This window comes from Sphaeramia orbicularis, chromosome 9 (assembly GCF_902148855.1).
Source record: "Sphaeramia orbicularis chromosome 9, fSphaOr1.1, whole genome shotgun sequence".
Taxonomy (NCBI): domain Eukaryota; kingdom Metazoa; phylum Chordata; class Actinopteri; order Kurtiformes; family Apogonidae; genus Sphaeramia; species Sphaeramia orbicularis.
In genome coordinates, this window is record NC_043965.1 from 38,439,283 (window position 1) to 38,461,344 (window position 22,062).

At 39.9% G+C, this 22,062-nt stretch overlaps 1 protein-coding gene across 1 annotated transcript; it reads right to left on the minus strand.

Moving 5' to 3' along the window:
• Positions 1 to 17,778: 17,778 nt before the first annotated feature.
• On the minus strand, positions 17,779 to 21,344 carry znf703 (zinc finger protein 703). The gene is made up of 2 exons (XM_030144456.1): positions 20,669 to 21,344; positions 17,779 to 20,142 (listed from the first exon to the last, which is right to left on the minus strand). Exons 1-2 carry the CDS (start codon positions 20,933 to 20,935, stop codon positions 18,631 to 18,633), a joined length of 1,779 nt encoding a protein of 592 aa, XP_030000316.1. The 5' UTR covers positions 20,936 to 21,344; the 3' UTR covers positions 17,779 to 18,630.
• Between the last annotated feature and the right edge of the window lie 718 nt (positions 21,345 to 22,062).

Sequence of the window (22,062 nt, forward strand, 5' to 3'; positions counted from 1 at the left end):
ATATATATATGTATATTATCAAAGATTTGCAAATAAGATTCTAGCAGATGCTTTTATCTATATCAGGGGTGTCAAACTCATTTTAGTTCAAGGACCTCATACAGACAATATGATGTGAAGTGAGCCAGACCAGTAAAATAACAACAATGACAAAGTAAAATTATATTATGAAAATGTTTACATCCACAACATTACCTTAAAAATCTTAATAACGTGGAGAAGCTGAAATGTATTAAGAAAAAGAAATGCAATTTTAACAATATTATTATCAGTTTTGTCACTGACACATGTACATTACAATTTAGAGATCATAGTGGATCTACAAACACAAAACATTTAGGCCACTTCCATACAAAACCGCATCTTTTCCTATCCGATCTTTTTGTCATTTTCAAAAAACTGCTCCGTAAACACAGAGTCATTTCAGGAAATATCTGTGTCCACAGGAAACCACTGAAAATGATGTACTGATGCCAGGCCTGTATGTGGTGCTGTAATGCTCTCGCAAAAATCGGAGAAGAAGATATAGACATAAAACTTGCTTGGTTCTACAGGGTCTGATCTAATACTTCCTCCTGGTTGGCCCTCTCCATGGGAGGTCCAAGAGCATGTAGTGACTATTGTTAGCTATGGTTGTTTGTTGCTCATTGTAATGAAAGAGTAGTCAAAGATTTTGATTCAATATTTCCAATAAGCTCAATGGCTGTTGCAGTGCAGGGACTACTCTGTAGTCCACCATTGTGGTTGTTGTTGTTGTTGTTGTTGTTGTTGTTGTTGTGAAGTGGCGTCTTGCTTCTGGGGTGAAAGGTTAGAGAGGTGGGGCTATGAGCTCATCGTTTTAGAAAAGTTGCGGTTTGGTCGTACAGACGAAGATGTGATTTCAAATTTATCCACTCTGGGACCTGGTTTCAAAAAGTTGCGGTATAAAATGAAAATTTCACAAATTCATCCCATTGGACCCCTTGGTGGGCCAGTTTTGGCCTGCGGGCCGTATGTTTGACACTTATGATGTAGATGAAACTTCCAGTTTAAGAATTAATAGTTTTGTCATTCAATAAAACTCATTAAACAAGAAGATTGCCAGCTGAAAACCTCAGCAACACCAGAGAAAGGCAGACCAGACTATCTAAAACTAACCTCCAGTGAAGGTCAGAGAAGGACACGATTTGACAAAGTTACGATCCCCCACTAAAATGCAAAGTCTCCAAGCGCAGCTTTAAATGTAAATGCATGAGTGTATTTGCATGTGGAGTATGGCCTGTTCACTTCAATAAGGCCAAGCAGGAGCTGCTAAATGTGCCATGTGCCTGCGTCCATTATAGTGACGCTTGATGATGTGTGTGACACGACTGGAAAGGAAGGAAGTTGAAGAGAGCAGGGCTCCGGGTCATTAATCATTGGTATTTGACACATGAACACACACACGTAGCTGTGAGGTTTGGAAGGGAGATTGGTGCTGAGTTTGCAGCTGGAATAAACCCAGCAACACATATGAACAGACCAAGTGAATGTACAGCATGTGTGTGTATATAAGCAGACAAAAAATGAGCTCACAGCTGGGCTACATGCCTCAGATTTTACCCACACTCCTCCTCCTCTTCCTCCTCTTCCTCCTCCTCTTCCATTCCAGAGCTGCATATTTGAACCCAAACCCAACAGGACTCATGGATCTCACAGACATGGGGTCAGCTCAGGCTGGAGTCTCCGTTAAGTAAATCTACTTTTAACATGTGTGGAGATATTTATGACAGCTCTTGGCATTTAAACATTAGTTTGTACTATTTTTGATTCAGGTCAGGGGGAGGGTACCATTCATCAACATCAGCCCCCTGTGATATGGAGACCCTAATGTCACAACGTCTCAAACACCTGAAATATGAGGGCGCTTTCGTAAGTGTTCTTGTCAAAATCAGATCTAAACCAAACAGATAATGCCAAAAGGAACAGCACAATAATGATTCATAGGTCAGTCAGGGTAAAAAAAGAGGCACATTTGAGCACAAATTTGATATGTAATCACAGTTTAGTTGACATGATTGACCTGTTAATGGTATTCATCCATGATATAGCACAAGTTTAGTTTTGAGGTTGAATATCTGTCCAACATTTGCTTTTAAGGCAACTATAACTATATATAAATAATGTATAAAAATAAATATCCATCCAACCATCCACTGTATCCTGACGTTTACAGACAAACAACCATTCGCTCTCACATTTACTCCTACGGGTGTTTTTGATTGTCAAGTTAACTTATTAAGATGCCTGTCTGTGGACAGCTGGAGCAAATAGGAACACAGAACCCACATGGACACATAACATGGAACTGAACCCTGGACCTTCTTGCATCAACATGCTCGTCAAATAAACACAAAACAGAAATTTACATATTAGAGGTCAGGGCATTAGCTTATATGAATGTCTCCCAAGTTTACATTACATATAAAACAAAGCTCAAATGTCACAATTCATATTTATGTAATATACTCCAATTTGCACTCTGTACATATTACAGTATAAATCTTCTGTAAATAATATGAACATAAACATATATTTTTGATAGACCGGATCCCACACATCCACTTACTGTATAAAACTCCAATTTGCACTCTGTACATATTACAAAACAAATCCACTGTAAATCTCAACCCATTGTTGTCCTTGTCTCTAGCCCAGTGTTTGTTTATATTAGATGTATGTTTAAGTGTTTTTGGGATTATGTTGGTATTGTACGTCGTGAGCAAAGAAACACCGAAGCCAAATTCCTTGTATGTGTTCACATACTTGGCCAATAAAGCTGATTCTGATTTGTACTCACGTAAATCAGTCAAAATACAGGACATTGTCTCAATATATAGTATATAGGACATAGGATAGAACTGCTGTATGGTTTATCACCCTATTCATTTTCCATTTGTTATTTTATGAACTTTAATATAAATAAATAAGAGGCACTTTAGCGACTAAAATGCTCCATGATTACCTTTGTCTCTCCACTGTTTTGTTTTGATTACTGTTTGAGGGTTTAGGATGTCCTGTTCTTCACGGTACTGCAGCATCCCAGAGGAGGTCAGCACAAAGTTGCACAAGTGTCTCCAGTAAGCTGTGTTCCATTAATCTTCCTCAAGATGCAGAAATCTCTACTTAACATCTTCCTCATGGGTGTCCGCCTGCTTTTGTTTCTTCATGGTGAAACTTATTAGAGGACATGTGCATGTGTGATTATGTGCATGCTGTATAGTGTTTGTGCATGTGTGTGCTTGTGTGTGTGTGGGTGGACAGGGTAATTGGGTTTGTGAATGAGCATGGCTGTGTTCGGTTGCAGTGTTCGTACAGTGCGGTTCTGCACTCAGCTGTGGGGGTGTGGGAAAGCCATCACAGAGGGAACTTAGCAAGAATGAGGAAATTGCAGACAGATAGGCCTAATGGTTGTGCTGAAGGAAGAGGTTGCAGGGCCAACAGCTGCTAGCCATCCATCTGGACCAGCCTGCAGAGCTGGACTGGACCACTTCAGGGTGACGTATGCGCCTTCAGGGGACGAACACACTGGGACTTTCCATCAGAGCAGGGTCAAGAAGCATTTTCAAAATATTCATAGAGATTGTCTTAAGCGCCCCTGAAGGTCAGTTTATTCAGATGCAATAAGATGAAACTTAACTGATGACTGCAGTAAGTCTGGATATTATTAATAAGCTACAGCTAAGAATAACAGTATAAACAAGAAACTGTGGGCTTTTAGACATGCACAGCACCTGTTTCAGCTCAGAGCCTTTTATGGCATATAACTGATGAAATATAACGAAACATATATTATACAATACCATCTGAGCAACTGAGAATATCAATTCCCAGTATTTCTACAGTAGATAAATCCTTTGTTCTCAGAGTCCTCTGAGACAAACACAGGCTGATTCTGTGGTGCATTTTTTCCCTTGAATTTTCAGTTGGCAAAGTTTCAGTTTCTGACTGTAGTGCTTTTGTTCAAGAATTTTTCCAAGGAATTAATGTGGTTATTTCCTTGAAAATAAATGATACTATTAAAGTGTAGAGTCTGTCAGATTTTTTTTTTTTTCCTTACAAGGTTTTACTCACATCTGAGGATCTAAGACTCTTAAATGTAATGTGTTAACTGGTGCTAAAGCAGAAGAACATTAGTTGATGACTGAATGATTATTAGGATTGTTAACCCTTTAACCCCTGAGACATTATTCCGGGTAAACATGCTGCTGTGAAGTGTCTGTTTCAGTGTCATAAAAGATGCTGTGAGTATGTGTTTGTGTTCCTTGTCTTCAGTGGTTTTGTTTTACTGTGTGTTTTAGGGTCAAAACAGGTGGAATAACAGAAAAAGATAAAGAGAGGAATTGAAATTTGACAGGTTTTTACTAAATAAGGTACTCAGAATGTACATCAATCAGAAATTTAGGATGTTGGACATGAACTGTGAACTGGAACACACTGAACAACAACAAGGATTTGAATTTTGGCCCAGTAGTTTTGGTTTTGGGGCTCTTTTTTAACTAAAATAAGGCCAGGTGGTATTTGGCACCTGGTTGAACTCCAAAAAGCAGTTACAGGGTCAAAACTCAGAAAAATCACAGTTAAAAAATGTAAGGAAAATCACCACAACACTGCAAACAACAGTAAAAAAAAAAAACAAAACACACACACAAGGAAAGTTGTGTAAAAAAAAAAAAGAGCCCAAACCGTCTGTTCTTATAGTGTGTTGGTTTCACTCACTGCTCTGTTTTACCCCCATTCCACAGGTGGTGGTGGGGTGCACTGAGCATGCTCAGATGTCTCTGGAAAGAACAAGGTCTATTCTATCAGCAGGTTTGTTGAGCAAATGGTTGAATTTTTATGAATATTTAAAATAAATCATATATTCAGAAAGCTCATGACAGACACGTCAGGGATTAAAGGGTTAATATAAAACTTTATTAGAGTATCTTCTGGGAAAACCTTCAAAATACGATGTATATTTGTAGTTAATGTCTTCATCTATTATTATTATTATTATTATTATTATTATTATTATTATTATTATTGTCACATGTATGTTCCATAATACTCCTCTTATCCTCTATCTTGGTCTCACACCTGCAAAATGTTTGGGATTTTGTAATGAAGGATTTATTTTGACTCACCATGTTTGGGCAGCTGAAGGCACTTTTGTTAGCTCAAGATTTTATGTGTCTGATTGAAAACCACACTGTAAAACTGCTAATTTATCTGTAAAGTGGGTGCTATGCACACATGTTCACAGCAAATCAAACTACAATCTGTTCTTTCAAAGTGGAAAAGGTCTGAGTTTGCACACACAGTGCCAGTAATTTGCAATTTAAGACACCACGATTACTTAGAAACATGCCATGACACTGTGCTGTTTATTCAATTATATCTGTCTATTACTCTGCCCTGTAAAAGGTTTGTTATGACTCAGTTGTGATAAATATCAGTTACTGTTGAGCAATGAGAGAAACGTTGCTTATTCTTTTCCAATCTCATCTATGAGGAGGGATATTGGCAAATGACTGATGAAAGTCTAAGTACCTCTGGACAGCTGTTGGATTCATTCTGGATGTAACATCGATCCTCCTGTTGATGTTCAATCACCGAGCCATAAAATATAAAAAAAAAGACGAAAAAAAAAGACTCAGCTGTCCCTCTGTGGTTTGTGTTGCTGATTTGTCAGAGCAGAGGGTGAAAGCCGATGAGGAAAATTTACTCACTACTCTTGCTCTGCTGCCTGATTTCTCTGAAACTCCTACTCCCGTCGACGAAAACTCTCTGCAGGCCACCACACACATGCACATGCCGTGTGCAGTTCAACATGCACCACACGCTCATACACATACACATGCACGTGCTTGTACATGCACAGGCGTCTGTACGTACACATGCATACGATCAGGCATGAATGCATGCACACACAAATCCACACACACACACACAAATCCACACACACCCTCTAACCTCACTATGGTCTCACACAGCAGGCCTGCCATAAATCAATGGGCAGGATCGTGTCTGCCAGTTAGACTAAACAAGAGCATTTGTGAGGATTTGCTCTCACCCATTAATCATCTTGACAGCTTGAAAAACACATTTCCCCTTTAATGACTGTATTTGGATAATCAGCTCTGTTTCCCTTCCCGCCCTCTCCCTGGCTCTCCCTCCCAACCCCTCCCCAGTTCTTTTTTTTTTTTTGCCCCCAGCGCCATCATAGGCATGTGTGCAACTTTGCAGGAGAAGGCAGAAGGCGGACTGTAGATGTGAGGGAGGGGTCGCTCACCGTCTAAAAGGCTTCTCCGAAAAAGCAAAAATAATCTCGCTGCCTGTGGAAAAAAGCTTTTTTTTTCACCCTCACTCAACAAACCGCAAGGCCCCTGCTAATATAAACTTGTGTATGTGAGCACACACACTCTGTCACAGTCCTGCTAGATTAAACACAGAGAATTCATGGATCAACATGAACCACATGTCTTAATGTGTTAAAGTTTTCAGGGCCGTAGAGACATCTGGCACGATGACCTAACCCTGTGATGTAAAATGTGGAATATGAGATAAGAGTTAATTTGACTACAAGTTGCTATAGGAATTAAAGCTTCTACATATCTAAAGAAACTCCTTTTTTGGAAATAAATTAAAGTTAGTGTTTACAAAAGGCAGACTGGAACCATCTGTACCACACAAGGTCAGTTATATGTCATTATTCACCTTTATTTTCTCTTTAAACCCATAAAGACCCAGTATTACTTTTGTGGCAGTTCTCAAATTAATTTTTCTCTCTATTTAACCTTTCTTAAGTGATTTATCTCTATTTATTATTATATTATCCTCTGTATTTAGTGTTTTTTTCAGTGAAAATCAGGCATATTCCTGTATTCAATTTACTGACCATGTAGGAGTTCATTAAAGCTCAGATTAACGTTGAGGGTTTTTATATTATATTATTGTTATATATATAGTTAGCTTTTTTTATTCTTCTGTATGACACTGTTTTTAATTGTACAGCTGCTTTATGTCTTTAATCTATTATTGTATTTCATTCTTTGATTTTGGTTTTCCCCTGTAAGTTGCTTTGGAAAAAAGCATCTGCCAAATGCATAAATGTAAATGTAAATATCAGAAACAGAGAAAACTGAAGAAAAAGTGACTTTTTCAATCAAGTCTATCAATAACTGAACATAAACCCAGTATGTCCATCCACTATCATTGATCCAACTTCATGGGTTTTACTGGTGAATCAATGTTGTAGAAGATGACGGTGTTACCACGTTCACTGCGGAGCCTCTGAATGTCCAAATGGGTCATATCTGATGACCATGAAAAGATGACAAACTGCATTTAACACCAATTATTTACTTGTATTGATAAGATTAATGAATCAATAGTTATTAAACATTTAAGATTAGATGGTTTTAGTCGCCAGTGGCTGCTTGGGTCTTTATGGGTTAAATATAGTGGGTGAATCATACGATTTGTGAACAACTGTACTTATATGTTACCTTATACGTCTACTGTACTACACATCAGAGACAAATCTTATACTTTTTACTCCCCTCCATTTGTCTGACATGTTTAGTTATCTGTTATTGTTAAGATGAAAAATGTACACAGTGCATAATATAAGAAGCTTTTTAAAATAGAACACATTTTAAAGATTAAACCAGTGGGGTTCAATCTTTTTGGCTTCTAACATCTCACAAAAACCAGTGTGTATTCAGTCTCACATGTGCAGCTTCACCAAACAGTGAATTTTCCCTCTAAACGTCTCACATGGTTTCATTTCAATAAATGTTCAACTCATCCAACATGTCACCAAAAATCAGATTAGAGAAAAAGGCCTAAAACTGAAAACAGATGAGTTGATCAGAGCTTCATCCGCTGTCTCTTTATATAAATCTGAATATGAAATACTTCAAACTAGCTCCACCAACAGCAGAAACAATAGTAACATGCTGTTTACACACTCATGCTTCAGTAATAATAATATATTAATGTCATGTGTTTTAATATATCAGTCAGAAGAACCAAACCAGCATAATGAACATGCTTCAATTGCATTTTTCTGTTCTCAAATGCATCTCTACATTTAAGTTAGCAGGATATTCATTTGTAATGGAGTATTTTTTCATTTCTGAATACTTTTACTCATAAATAATTTGCATAGTTCTTCACTACTGCTGCTTTGTGATTCTTTAATCCTCTACTGTGTTTTCAGGACAGTCCCCCACACCACAGATCTCAGCCTTTTTTGAGCTGAAGAGGTTTTAGAGCAGAATAATCCTTTAAAATCAAAATCATCTGTCTGTCGGTCTGTCTATCTTTCAGTCTTGGCCTGGTTTTAATGACTGCATATTTTAGTTTCACAAATGATCAGCAGACAGTTAAAGAAATTAGGCAGGGAGGGTCTAAACAAACTGGCCAAGATGCATTATGGGAGTGTACCGCTCATTAAAAAGGCAGGATATCTTGGACTTGCTCTCTGAGGTTTTGTCCAATTCTTCTCTTTTCCATAAAACACTTTTGAGGTCTTGGCCTTAATTTGTGCAGAGTATTGAGATAATTTGTATTAAGATTGGCATTATATGAATAAAAGGGAACAGAGCTGATTATTTTAACTTCTACTGTGACTGACCTGACTATTCTTACATTTTCAGTTCCTCAGTCTTCTTGTAACGAAACATTAAGTCAAGTTCAAGTATCACTGTAATGTAACATTTTCATCTCATATAAAGCTTTAGGGGATGTAACACTGATTGGTGTTGGGTTTAGTATTTTTAAATGTACCACTCTAGTAACCCACCCACCAAAGGGGAGGCAAGGGGTAATGTTTTTGGGTCGGTTTGTTTGTTTGTTTGTTTGTTAACATGCAGTAAAACTATTGGTTGAATTCATACTAAACTGAGTTCATAGATTGCCAGTGACCCAGAATAGATCTCATTACATTTTGGGAAAAATAGGTCAATGTTACAATCTTATAAGAATTTTTAAAATCTTTTTTCTTCCCATTTGCTTATAATGTGTGACATTTCAAATGTCTGTAGCAGCAAAACCATTGGATGAATTCATCCCAAATTTGGTTTATAGATTGCTGGTGACCAAGAATAGATTTCATTACATTTTGGGAAAAGTAGGTCAAAGTTTAAATTTTTTTAATGAATTTTTAAATCTTGTTTTTTTCCCATTTATTCATAATAAGGGGTGAAATTTCACATGTCTGTAGCAGCAAAACTATTAATTGAATTCATACCAAATTGACTTTATAGATTGCCAGTGACCCAGAATGGATCTCATTACATTTTGGGAAAAGTAGGTCAAAGTTAAAATTTTTTATGAATTTTTTTAAATCTTCCCATTTACTTATAATAGGCAAAATATGTGCAAGGGGTGGGGTTTGTTGTGCCTGGCACCACTTGTTATTACAGTTTTTTTCAGATGAAGGTTATCTGAGTTCATAAAATAAAATAAAGCCTATAACTCTTGTCGACATGCACAAATTGATCGCTGGTATAACATATTGTGTGTATTGTCTGTGTGTATTGTGCATGTTTGCACCAGGTGTCCACAGTGTCATGACATGTGGAATGGAGTATGTGTTTGAACAGTTGTGACAGATCTATGCCAGAGTACAACAGAGCTGAGTGATGGTGACACACAGACACACTGAACTCTGGTTGGTTGTGGCAGCTGAAGCACCACACATCCATCAATCAGCAACAGACAGTTTGAGTGGTGACTGAACGGAGACGGACGCCGTCATGATGTCATTTGTAACACACGGGTGAAGGGTTTGCATTTTTTAAAAAATTCTTCTTGGCATTTAAAAAAGAACGTAAACACATCCCGTTATTGGAAATGTAGTTTCATGATTGTTCTCTTTAGGAACCACCAGGAAACCAAGCTTAACATGAAGAGAATTAAAGCTTTTCAGTCAGATTTTTTTTTCTGTTAAATAGAGTTATATTTTAATCCACTTGCTTGTTGTACAAACCATAAGGATCAATCAGTGACAGAGGTATTAAAATGAGAGACACAGAAAACATTATAATGGCTACAAATCATGTATTTAAGCAATACTTCAGTAATGTATGAGTCACAGTGATTTAATGCATGAATTAATGTAAGATGAACTAATGATCAAGTCCCTGTGGTTTTATATGATTACTTCATACTTGCTTGATCATCAATTAAGGAATGAGTCACTTTGTACATTAATTGATATGCTACCGTTTGAGATTAAAAAGCCATGGCACACCCATGGCTGAGGCCTGGTTTATCTGAGTCAGACCAATGAAGCCTGACATTAACTTTGACAGAAGTTTGGTATATTGCATTGCATGTTCGGAATAAATCACTAAATCAAATATATAATACATTTGTTCCCCCTTTTTTCCAGTGCAGTTTTATTTATCTTCACATCCAGGATGAAAAGGAGAAATTATTACTGATAGGACTCACTGATACCACAACTTTAGATTTTTAGGAATGGTCTCAACCCACTGGTGCTTTTTGTGATCATGCCTGCTTTTGAAACTATAATTTATAGCATTCAAATAGGTAGATCAGATGTGCAGATCTGTAAAGAATGTTTGTGGAATTGATTTTGTGCATAATCAGTTAATATATGATGCAATAACTGTGAATTATAGTGTGAAGTAAGTAATCCACAGTGACACGAAAAACAGGAATATTAAACATCTTGTATTAATTCATACATTAAATCATCATGAGTCATGCATCAGTTAAGCATTAGCTAAAGACCTATTTGTTTAGTTCTTTTTGCTCCTCTGTGACACTAAAAATTGTGAAACATTCATCATTTTCTCAATACCCTCGCGAATCTGTGATGTCCAACTTTGCATTTGTAGCTGGTTTGGTACAAGTTGGCTCCATTTTGAGTCTTTGTGCAATGATAGCTTCAGGTTTCCACTTCATACTTGTAGAGATTGCGTTGTAGTTCAATCCAAAATTGGTGAAGTAATTCCTATTTTTGATAGGTCCAACTTTCTGTCATCAACAAATAAAGCAGAGAAAATCCAAAGGGGTTATATTTTGCTAAACCCACTTTTATTCATCTTTGGTTCATTTATTTGTGCATTTGGATCCTAATAGTTCATAAAGTTTGAATTTGAACCCTCCAGGTGCTGCAAAACTTTATATTCATTTTGGCAAAAATTGAGTGAATTTCTACAAACTGTTTCAAGTCCTCCTTAATTTGTTATGTCTATAACTAGTTATGTCACGACATTTGTACATATAAGGTCAAGACTTCCAACGAACATTCCTCCGAGTACGACATAATTGTTTGTCAGCAGCAGCGGTTGTAGTCCATACTGAAAATATGTCCATACTTTAAGCCAATTACCTAAAATGTTCGGTTGTTGGTTGAGAACAGCACGGTCAACAACATGGAGGGGGCGAGGCATGAAGTGGCTCATTTGCATTTAAAGGGCCAGCGCTCAAAACAACCTTTCTGGTGTCATTACTCAGAAATAGGGTTGAAGATGGACCTGTGGAGTTGAATTAATGAAGAATTCAGACCCAAGCAGAGCATTTACAGTTTATGTAGACCACAGGGAAATGTTTTAAAAATGAATAATTCCATTTAATTAAAGTTAAATATCATTTTTCTGTATGGATGTAAAAATCCTACACACAATGTGCATGCAGTAAACGTGTAACTGCATGACAAGGTAGTAGCAGTAGTAGTAGTAGTAGTAGTAATTTATTCATCCATTTAACAAAACATGATATATACATACATACAGTTTGGATTTCTATATTAAACATGGACAAAAAGGCATAGGCAGAGACAACAGCTTATTTATGCCTACCCTATTTACAAGAAGGAAAGTTGCAGAAATAAAACAAGATAACTCTAGCTCTAATAAAAACATTTGAGAACAAAAAAAGTAAAATATCACTCCAATAAAGTGTCATAGATTACAGTGAGTGAACAGTGACTTAGTGGCGTGGGACTTCATTTGTGCCCTTATAAAGCATTAGAAGTCATCTGTCTTTCCCTGTCTATGCTGTATATACATAAAAAACTATAATATTTGTAATTAATGTCGCTGTACTGAAGTCAAACAGCCAATATAAAGTATATAAACTGTGTCCTGGCCCACAGTTCAGTGGGTATGATGTGCATAATCATAAAGGCAGCTTCTGCGCCTGGATGCTCATCCAAAGACGAAATAAAACAGACATAAGACCCAGAATGCTTAAAGTGAGTACATTATGACCACAGTCTGTCTCGAAGTGGAAGAAAAAACCAAGTTGTCAGTCAGAGCATGAATTAGGAACATCAGGCCCGCTCGTCTTTCTCCGCCAAGGCACGTTCATTTCCGAACGCTCGTGACATCTTCGCCGCGATCTCCCAGCGGGCACCAAATGGAATCCAGCTGGACACGTAGGCCAAGCGCTATTAGCAGAGCACCGTACTGTAATTGAAACGTTCATTTCTCCACCGGTGGTTAGGGAGGGTATGTCTATTAACGGTGCACACTCACACCACTGGAACTTTGGAGAGACCACAGCAGCTCAGTCTGGGCAGCTTTCCATGTCGAGGTTTGCCAAGGTCAGGCCTGGCTGAAAATTAAATCAAAAGCTGTATTTCTCGATCTGAAAGAGAGCTGTCAGGCCCTCGGTGTCATTAATCAATAAATGAAACAAACCGAAAAAGGAATTACACGACCCTGTAGATTTCTAGTGGCGCTTTCAGGAATAGTGTTTGACTTCCAACATTTTAGAACAATCAAAAACAAGATTTTGAAGTCTTGGTGCTGCACTTCGAAGAGTTTTCCACCAGTGATGGGGACAGGTGATGCAGTACCCAGATCTACCAACAGTGGCACCCTTCTGCTGATGCACAGGTGGAAGAAACACAAGAAAACGTGTCAAAAGAGACAGAAAACTGCAAATTACAGTTGCATTTTGGTGAGAAATAATGAATGCATGCATGAATGCTACAAGACAATGTTTAAAAGTTGTCTGCAGGATGTTTTAGAGTCAAGAATTAAATCATCATCACAAAAATGTACCTTGCTGATATGGGTGAAATCTTAACACTTTTTGATTTCTACAAAAAAAAAAAAAAAAAAAAAAAAAATCACACCATTTTGTTCCAGCACATTTCAAGTCTGGATTAAAAACTAAAACTTCAATGATGACAAAATCCTTACATTATCCAGTGTGTATGTACACTTGCACTTTGTTGTATACGATGATTAAATGGTGCAGCACATTGTTATGAAATCTCTGATATTAAAGCTCTGTTTAGAAATCTGCCTTTGATTGTAGAGACTTTTCTGTTGGGATAGTATTTGACGGTCAATGGCCACAAACAAAAGCAGATTTTCCAAAAGCATCATAAAGTATAACCTAGAATTTGGGTAACAGACAGTTTCCATTTAGGCACTATCAGATAGGAAGCTGGTACATAAACTACAATGGTTATTTCATCAGCCAGTATTCTATGGAAACAGATTTATACCAGTAAAATCAAACAAAACATATCAGTTTGAGAGGAAAAAGTCACTTCAGTAAAAAGTGGCAGTAGCTATGAACAAAAAATCATGGGTCTCAAAGAAAATTAAGTACAAACAAAAGTGGTACCAGGCACAACAAACCCCGCCCCTCGCACATATTGTAGCTTATTTTGGCATCAGTCCAGCTGATGTCATCATGTCTATGCGTGTGCTGATGTTAGCATGTCAGTTACCTCTATATATGTGCCAAGTTTGAAGTAAATTGAAACAAAATTGATGTTGTTATAGACGTGAAATTTCACCCATTATAAGTAAATGGGGAAAAAAGATATATAAAAAAATTCATAAAAAATTTTAACTTTGATCTACTGCTCCCAAAATGTAATCACATCTATGCTGGGTCACTGGTAATCTATAAACCCAATTTGGTTTGAATTCAACCAATAGTTTTGCTGCTAGAGTGTTAAACAAAGAAACAAACAAACCAAACCAAAAACAATACTCCTTGCCTGCCCTTTGGGGTAATAATAAATAGAGACACGCTATTAATTGAACTTATATAATAATATACTATGCTATATTAAGTTTCACATTTGCTTTTGTTATTGTCTTATATTTGCACAAATCTCATTCTATCCACTTCACCTTTAGAGCACATTACACAGCATTGCTGTTTAATTCACACTTGCTGTTGAAATTGAAAAAAGAAAAAAAGAAAATGAAGATTAAAAAGCCAAATTTAGACATGATGCAGCCACCTTTCTAGTTGAGGTGAAGTGCCCTTTTTCACCACAGACACATTATTTTGTCTGTCATAGGAAAAGCACAGGTGTTAATAATATTAATGCTGCTGGTTAAAATGTATTTAGGTTCTGGTGGGAAAATCTGAAAAATATGTCCTAAGTTAACAGCTTGTTGTGCTGCTTTTGCTCTTTCCGGGACAATTATATTTAGAGGTAACATAAAATTAGTAGACCATTAAGGGGCAGAGTTGCTCATTGACACAGCTGTTCATCAACTCTATTTTGTGCCTTTCGGGTAACGTGTGAAAGCAGAAGCCATACATAATCTGAAACTACTGTGTATATAGAATGGGTCATTAATCCAGTTTGCCCTGCTTTATTGTACATAATCTTTTATTTCCAACCTCTAATTGAAAACTGGAGTAACTTCCATTTCACAATAACATTTGCAATCTTTATAAAGAAATTGCTGAAAGCTGCAATATGTTTCTCATGACCAACGCAAAGTTACTGCACTCTGTGTATTGTGTATCGAAGCTGCTTCAGCCAGCACGCAACCTGTTTAACAACCTGGAAGTCTTTAATGCGGTTGTGTTCATTGTTTTCAGGACTGGCATTACAGCATGCCTGAATGCAGACATGACTGAGAGCGGAGTTGAAACAGGCATGTAAAAGAGTCAGTCACAGGGTTTACGTGGAGAAATAAAGCAGAGATTGTGTGACAGGCCCTGATGAGGGATGTGTTCACGCCATCTGGGTTGCTTTAACACTGCGGTCACTGCTGGATGCCGAAAGCTCTGTATTGTGTCCTGATGTTAAACACAGAGGTGGTAGTCATGGAGTTGAGGTTAATGTTTTGTTTCAGAGACACAGAGCAGGAGAGAGGGAGAGAGAGAAAGACCGAGTACCCTCCCCTCTCTCTCTCTGTCCTAGCTGTCAGCGGCGATGGTGAGCCGGGGTAGAGCTGGCGTCTAATTGAAGAGCAGCTCCACACCCTGTCGTCATTAATCACTAGGCCTGTCAGCCGGCTGCTCAGGACCTCACAGTGGCACTCTGCACCGTCTCTGCACTGACGCACACAGGGGAAAATATTAGTCCCCTCCATCACCCTCACCATCTCCACTGATACCACTACCACCTCTCTGATTACTACTATCATTCTACACTTATTTATCAACACTGTATCTGCACTACCCCAATGTCCAATACTGCTTCAAGCCTTGTTTCGAGATATTACCTTGTTAGAAAAAAAAGCATCAGACAAGCGTTTTATTACTGAGCTGCTACACTATGATTTGAAATGTATTGATATTTACCAGTAGAAGTAAGACTATGACTCCAAATGTTCATAGACAAAGATATTCAGTCATTTTTGGTAGCATGTAACAGGATATGTCTGGTACAAGGTTTTAGAAATGTCCCAATGGGTGTTTTTGTTTTCGAACACTGTGAAAATTGCCTAAAGCCCAAAATTGAAATTAGTGCTACCTCTGGAGACAATATATTCATTGCAAATGCTTTACCTTCTATTGCCTATAATTGTTGGTTTGTTATTCATTTCATTTTTTAACAAATAATGCACTTTTTTTTGATATAGCACATAATTTTAAGAAAGACAATTCAGTATCGTCTGGAGTTCAAGTAGACACAGTTGATCAGTGAATCATTCACCGTGCTAAAAATAACCATATCACACAGCTCTACCCTGAGGTTTACTGCTCAGTTTCTAAAAATATTCAAACTAGGGGATTCTGACAGACATATAATACAGTACCATCACTATTTATTGTCCTAAATAAGGTTTGTGCGATTCCAACCCTTGTTAAGACCCAGACTCACAAAATAAAAAGAAAAAAAATCAGCTTTGAATATGTCACCCTCTGTGGACAAAGGATTTGTGGGTCTGAATACTTACACACACCCACAACCCTCACACAAGTGACATAAATGAAGTGCGTGGGTGTTGACTCAGCTGTGAGAGTGTGAGTGTGTTTGTGTGGGGGGAGAAGATAGATGGAGGAGATTGATGAGTGAGGGGATAGGGAGAATAGTGAGGCATTTGATGAACGAGTGTAAACTGGCAACAGTGGAATTAATTCCACCTCCCCGAGAAGATTGAAAGTTCTCCCCTCTGTGTGACCTCTGCTGTGAATCATCTTCAGACTCCAGCCAGTGTAACCTATTATACGTGTTAAACAGCATCCAAGCTCTAATATCTACAACTAGACAACACTATTTACATTTAACTGTATTTGCAAGAGTAGATGCTCTATTCTTGTCTTTCACATGTACTTCACCAACAAAACTTTAGGGGGCAACACAACCCAGTGTATCTTCCTCTTTGTGCAAGTTAAAAAGAAATGTGTTGCACTAAATACATATGTGCAAAACAGCATTATAACCAAAATATCCTTGACCTATTTTGTTTAGACTACTTTTTAAAAATGGCATCAAAAGAGCAGCAAACGCAAAGTACCAGCAGACAGACTTTCCAGCCAAGTGTATGGCTCCAGTTTCTAAAGAAGAAAAATAAGTGTAGCGTCCCAAAGTGCTACCCAGAGAGGTGATCAGGGCGCCATGACCTTGCTGGTGTGGCAGGGGCTGGATGTGGTTTGGGAGGGTCATCCATTTTGTTAATGGTCCTGTCAAGTGACACCTGTGCTCGCCTTTCCCCTGTCTGGAGTGCTAATGAACCGCGAGAGTAGAGGAGTCTGGGAGTCGGGGTCAATAGCCGCCTCTGAGACTACAGCCTCTTCACTTTGCGCCTCCTACACCCTGTCAGCCAAATAGAGTGAAGACACAGACACATTATTAGGACCCAAACACTTAAACGACAGCGGTGCTGCCTTAAGATAGACCAACTCCTTCTGTTCAAATTAGTATCTCTCAGCGCTGAGTTGAGAACACCAGTTTCTGTTAAACCACAGAATAGCAGAAAGCGGCAAGAAAATTGCTCTTCACTTGAGGATGGAGGCCTCCATGTTTGTGGTTCCTGTAAGAGAGCCCGCTCTCCTCAGGGGAGGTGTCAGGACTTTGATGAATATTTCTCTATTAACCGCCTCCCATTGTCAGCTCTGGCCTTTGTGTTACAGGCCAATCCGTCAGACCGTGAGGAGATCCTGGGTCGACACCTCCCTCAGGTCATTATTGAAGTCCCAGTGACCCAGCAGCCACTCCACACAGATATCCACTCTGCTGAGGAGGCTGTTTCCAGGCTTCACAAACAAGAATCAGCAATTAAAAGGTGCACTCGCAACAACAAAAGCAATGTGGGTGATGGAAGGAGGGGGAGCAATGAAAGTCCTCAGAGGCTAGCTAACAGGGCTAATGTGACCCTGCATGCCCTCTTTGGGACACCCCTGTCTACTGATATGAGCCATGAAATATTGCACGTAGCCACATATAGCGTGGCCATAATGATAGATAGACCGAGATAACTGCAGTGCTGCACTCTGCCAAGATATATTTCATCTTCTGATGCTTGTGACAAAATTGAATTTCATGGTGCTATATATAGGAATCAATGAGAATAAAACAAGTTAAAAGCAATCACGTATCTTTTATTTAATAAAATAAGACCTTCTCCTGTTGTTTGGATAGCACAGCCATCATTAATTGTTTTTATTTATATCATCTTTACTTATCTTTGTACCATTAATAACGCTGACCCAAACTCACTAAACCAATGAGCTTGAAAAAATATTACATCTTTGCATATTTACAAATAAAAATAATGGCATTGTTCAGGATCATTCTTGGGGACATGCAATTCTCCAGAGTCAGAGTAAGCAGAAGAAGACAAAGAAAAAAAAAAAAAACAGCAGAGAAGTGAAGAGATAAAAAGAGGTCCCTCGAATAAAGCCTCACAGTCCATCTTCATCATGGTGCAAGTTTTTATTTTTAGAGTGTATGATAGGCATAATGGTACTATACTTAAATCATTCTGTTTCAGTTAGAATACTTAAGAACAATTTATTTGGACAGCAAAAAAAAAAAAAAAAAAATCCCCTCAGAGTTGAATACCAAGCGCTTGAGTGAAAAATAAATACAGACTTTCATTTCTGGGAGACAGATATAGAGAAAAAAACAAAAAAACAAAAGACAAAATCAAAACTGTGGTAATAATCCCACAATTTCATCATTTTGAAACTCCGTCTTTAATCATTTAAGTCTCTTGGTTCTGTGCTGCAGACAATCCATCACCAGGTCTTTTGCCTTTAGAGCGCCAGTCACAATCCTGAGGCTAACAGGTGGTATTCCTGGCAGACAGGCCAGCGGGCATGATGCCCTGTACTGGTGATGACCCCAATCTCAAGAATCCATCTTCAGGGCCGCTCTGGAGAGTCCAAGCTGGTGCCTGCAGTCTGTGGGCATCAACACTATTTCAGATGTCACTGGTATCCAAGAGCGGAGGCTGAGCCCAGTCTCTGAGAGTAGAGGGCGTAGGGGGAGTAGTAGGCTGAAGAGGAGGGGATGGACGGCATGGGAAGCCCCGGGGCTCCAGGCAGGTGGGATTTGCTGTAAGGGTGGTAGCGGGCCAGGCCCAGGCCGGGAGAGCCTCGGAGGGAGAAGGAGCTGGGCAGAGTACCTGGACTGCTCGGTGGGGGCAGATGGAGGTGGCAGGAGGCTGTTGATGAAACAGAGGAGGGGTAGGCTGACAATAGCTTACTGTCCACCATCCCAGGCAGAGCTGTGTGGGTGCGCAAGTGGGCCAGCAGCTCCTCCGACGTGGCAAAACGCTTGTCGCAGGGACCTCCAACAGACACCCAGTTACAGGCATGGGGCAGCGGTTCATTAGGAAGCATGAACCCATAGGTGTAGAGAGGGTGAGACAGGGACGGGGTGGTGCTGGAGGACAAAGAGTTGGAGTGCAGGGAGTGAAGGTGGTGTGAGGGGTAAACCAGGGGGAAACCAGACTTAAGGCTTGAAGGATCATGGACACAGGTGGAGCAGTTACTGCCTCCTAGATGGGGGGCGTTGGGGTAAGTCAAACAGTACGGGTCCCGACATAAGCCCTGCATCAGGGATGGAGGAGAGGCTCCAGTTAGAGGACTGGAGCTGGGGTGCTTCCCTGGAAGTCCTAACCCCAAACTAGACTTGGTAGGATCCAAACTGGGAACAAACTGAGAGGGATAGCCAGCGTAGGCCCCAACAATGGAGCCATGGTAGCCCATGGAAGCAGGAGGCAGAGGGAAGACAGAATGTCCTGGTTTAAAAGGAGACACTGGGGCAATGTGCCCAGAGCCCAGTCCGGGCTGCGATGAGGCCTGCGGGTCACTCTTGCTCTCGGGCCGTGGGCTGCTGGCAGAACTGGCATTACTGGAGTTGGCACTGGCCCGCATGTGACTGGAGTTGGCTAACTGAGGCCCATCCATCCCTGACTTAGCTGTATCAGAGTCTTTTTTGCCCGCACTATTGTTGTTATTATTGTCCGAGCTGGCCTGCTCTGAGCCTCCAGGTTTGCTGTCCATGTGCTGGGCCTGGGAGTGTGAAGGGGGCTGTGTGGAGGGGGAATGGCTTTGTCTGTGGGGCTGGCTGTGAGTGTGCAGGGGAGGGGAGCTGGAACTGGGCGACTGGGCATGGGGAGGAAAGGACGGACACGATGCACTGCTACCATTAGAGCTTCCATTTGGCACCCTGAAAGAGGTTTTATCTGAAGGCCCCTTTGTCACCAGAACATCCTTACGACACTCGCCTGCTGATTTGGAGTAAGGCTTGAAGCTGGACTTGTCCTCCAGGGACTGGTGCTGCTCTCCAGATTTGGAGGATCGACTGGAGGACTCCTTGTCTCCTAGACTGGCTGAGGAGAGTGAGGCCAACTTGGAAGAAGAGGGGGGGTCTGGTTTGCCAATTTGAGAGCAGGTCTGAGCCAGCAGAGCCAAAGGACTCTTCTTGGCATCCAGCTGAGAAGTAACAAAACAGAGCAAGAAGGTGAATAAACTGTTGATTTATTTCTGTTCAAACAGCCTGCCCAGTTTGCTTACAAATGTAACTGTTAGAATAATTATATACTAATGACAAAAGAATACTAAATATATAGCTTCAAAATGGACCAATCCTACAACAGACTTCTAAAATGTTTTAACATTTGACATAAATAAAACCAGTAGAACACAAAGAAATAAAGAGACGCTATTTAACAGTACAACATTTAGAGGACAAAAAGTGTTTAAAAAATGAAAACAAGTAACTTTGTTTCCGGTAAAACATTATGTTACCCGACTTCATGTCACATTTTCTAAACTCTGGTCTTTTACAAACTTGCCAAGGAATCGCAGTGCGTAAAATGGCGCATATGCTCAAATTATTTCTAGAATAACACTCACAGAAACGCGATCCATATATTTATTTTTTACAATTTTCTTGTTAGAAAGACAAAAGACCAGCTGCTGTGTAGAGTGGAAAATGTTATTTCGTTAATTCACTTACTTCAATACTGACTGGCGCGGATGTGAGGGGCTGGAGGTACTCCGGGTGCAGCAAGTGGCCGCTGTGCGCCGTCAACATCTTTACGATCCGTATGGGAAGCCTTTTAGCCTGACGGGAGGGATCCAAAGGAGAGGGACAAGACGTGAGTGTGGACACGGACGGACGTTCCGCTCTTATCCGCTCTGGATCACCGCTGGCGTCGGCGGCGCTGCGCTCCGGGGACTGGCTGCGTAAAAGGGGTTTAGGTCCACCGGGGGGATCTCTCATCTGGATCGGGGCGCGAGGAGGGACCACGACATCTAACGAGGGCTCGAGGGGTTCAACTTCATTTACCAGCACCGTTTCATGACAACAAATTCAACAGAAAATTGTGCGGTAATCCAAATGGGCATGTGCGCAGTACGCGTCCTCCGTGTCGGACCCAAAGTGTCTCTAAAGAGGAAAGAATCGAACAAATGTCATCCTTCTTCGGGCTCTTCAGTGTCAGTTACTCCTAAATATTCCTTTATCCAGTGATGATGGAGAGGAGGAATCGAGCAAAACAGAAAACACCATAAGTAGTCACTGTATGTTAGAAAAAAACGGGGCAAGTGTACAGAATATCCCCGCAGAGGAAAGTGCGTGTGACAGTCCTCCGGTGTGCGTATCTCTCTTCCTCTGCAGCAGCTTCACAGCATCTCACTCCTTCCACATACTAACGACGTGAGGGGAGGGATTTCAAAGCGACCAGCCGCCGACCAATCACAAGTGGCCGCATTCAGAACCAGGGGCGGGACTACGGGGGAGGCGTGGTCGGTCCCCTGGCCTCACCCTCATACCGTGACTGTAATGTATGTGTAGAAATCATGTCAGTGACCTCCATAAGTCCACATGCAAACCAGACGTAAAATACACAAACACAGATTTGACAACAGTTTAAACAAAAAAGTCAAGGAGAAATTTTACACATCGTATGGGGAATCTGAAATATCTCCATTTAGGCAAAGGGTCAGCCAGGGAGAGTTCTCTATACAAATGGGTGCATTAAATTAAAAAAAAAAAAAACAAAAAAAAAAAAACTTACTGCCCATGCGCTTTTTTGGTATGTTAATGGCTTTATTGCATTAAAGCAACTAAATTGCCACTGTTTCTTGGCTTAATTTAATTTTTCAAGCATAAAGCAAATTCACATGATTCAATTCGCATGTCTTTTGCTGTGAGGGTGGCATTTGCAGTTTTTGTGTTTACAAGCAGCACTCCTGAAAGCTTATTTTGAATTTTTTAGAGACACCTTACAGATGTCTATACACCACTGTAAAGTTATCTTGAGGATGTACATTAGCATAAAACAGAAGAATAGAAGACAATGGCACACTTGCTCCATTGTTGCGACATTTGTAACCCTCGTAATTTCA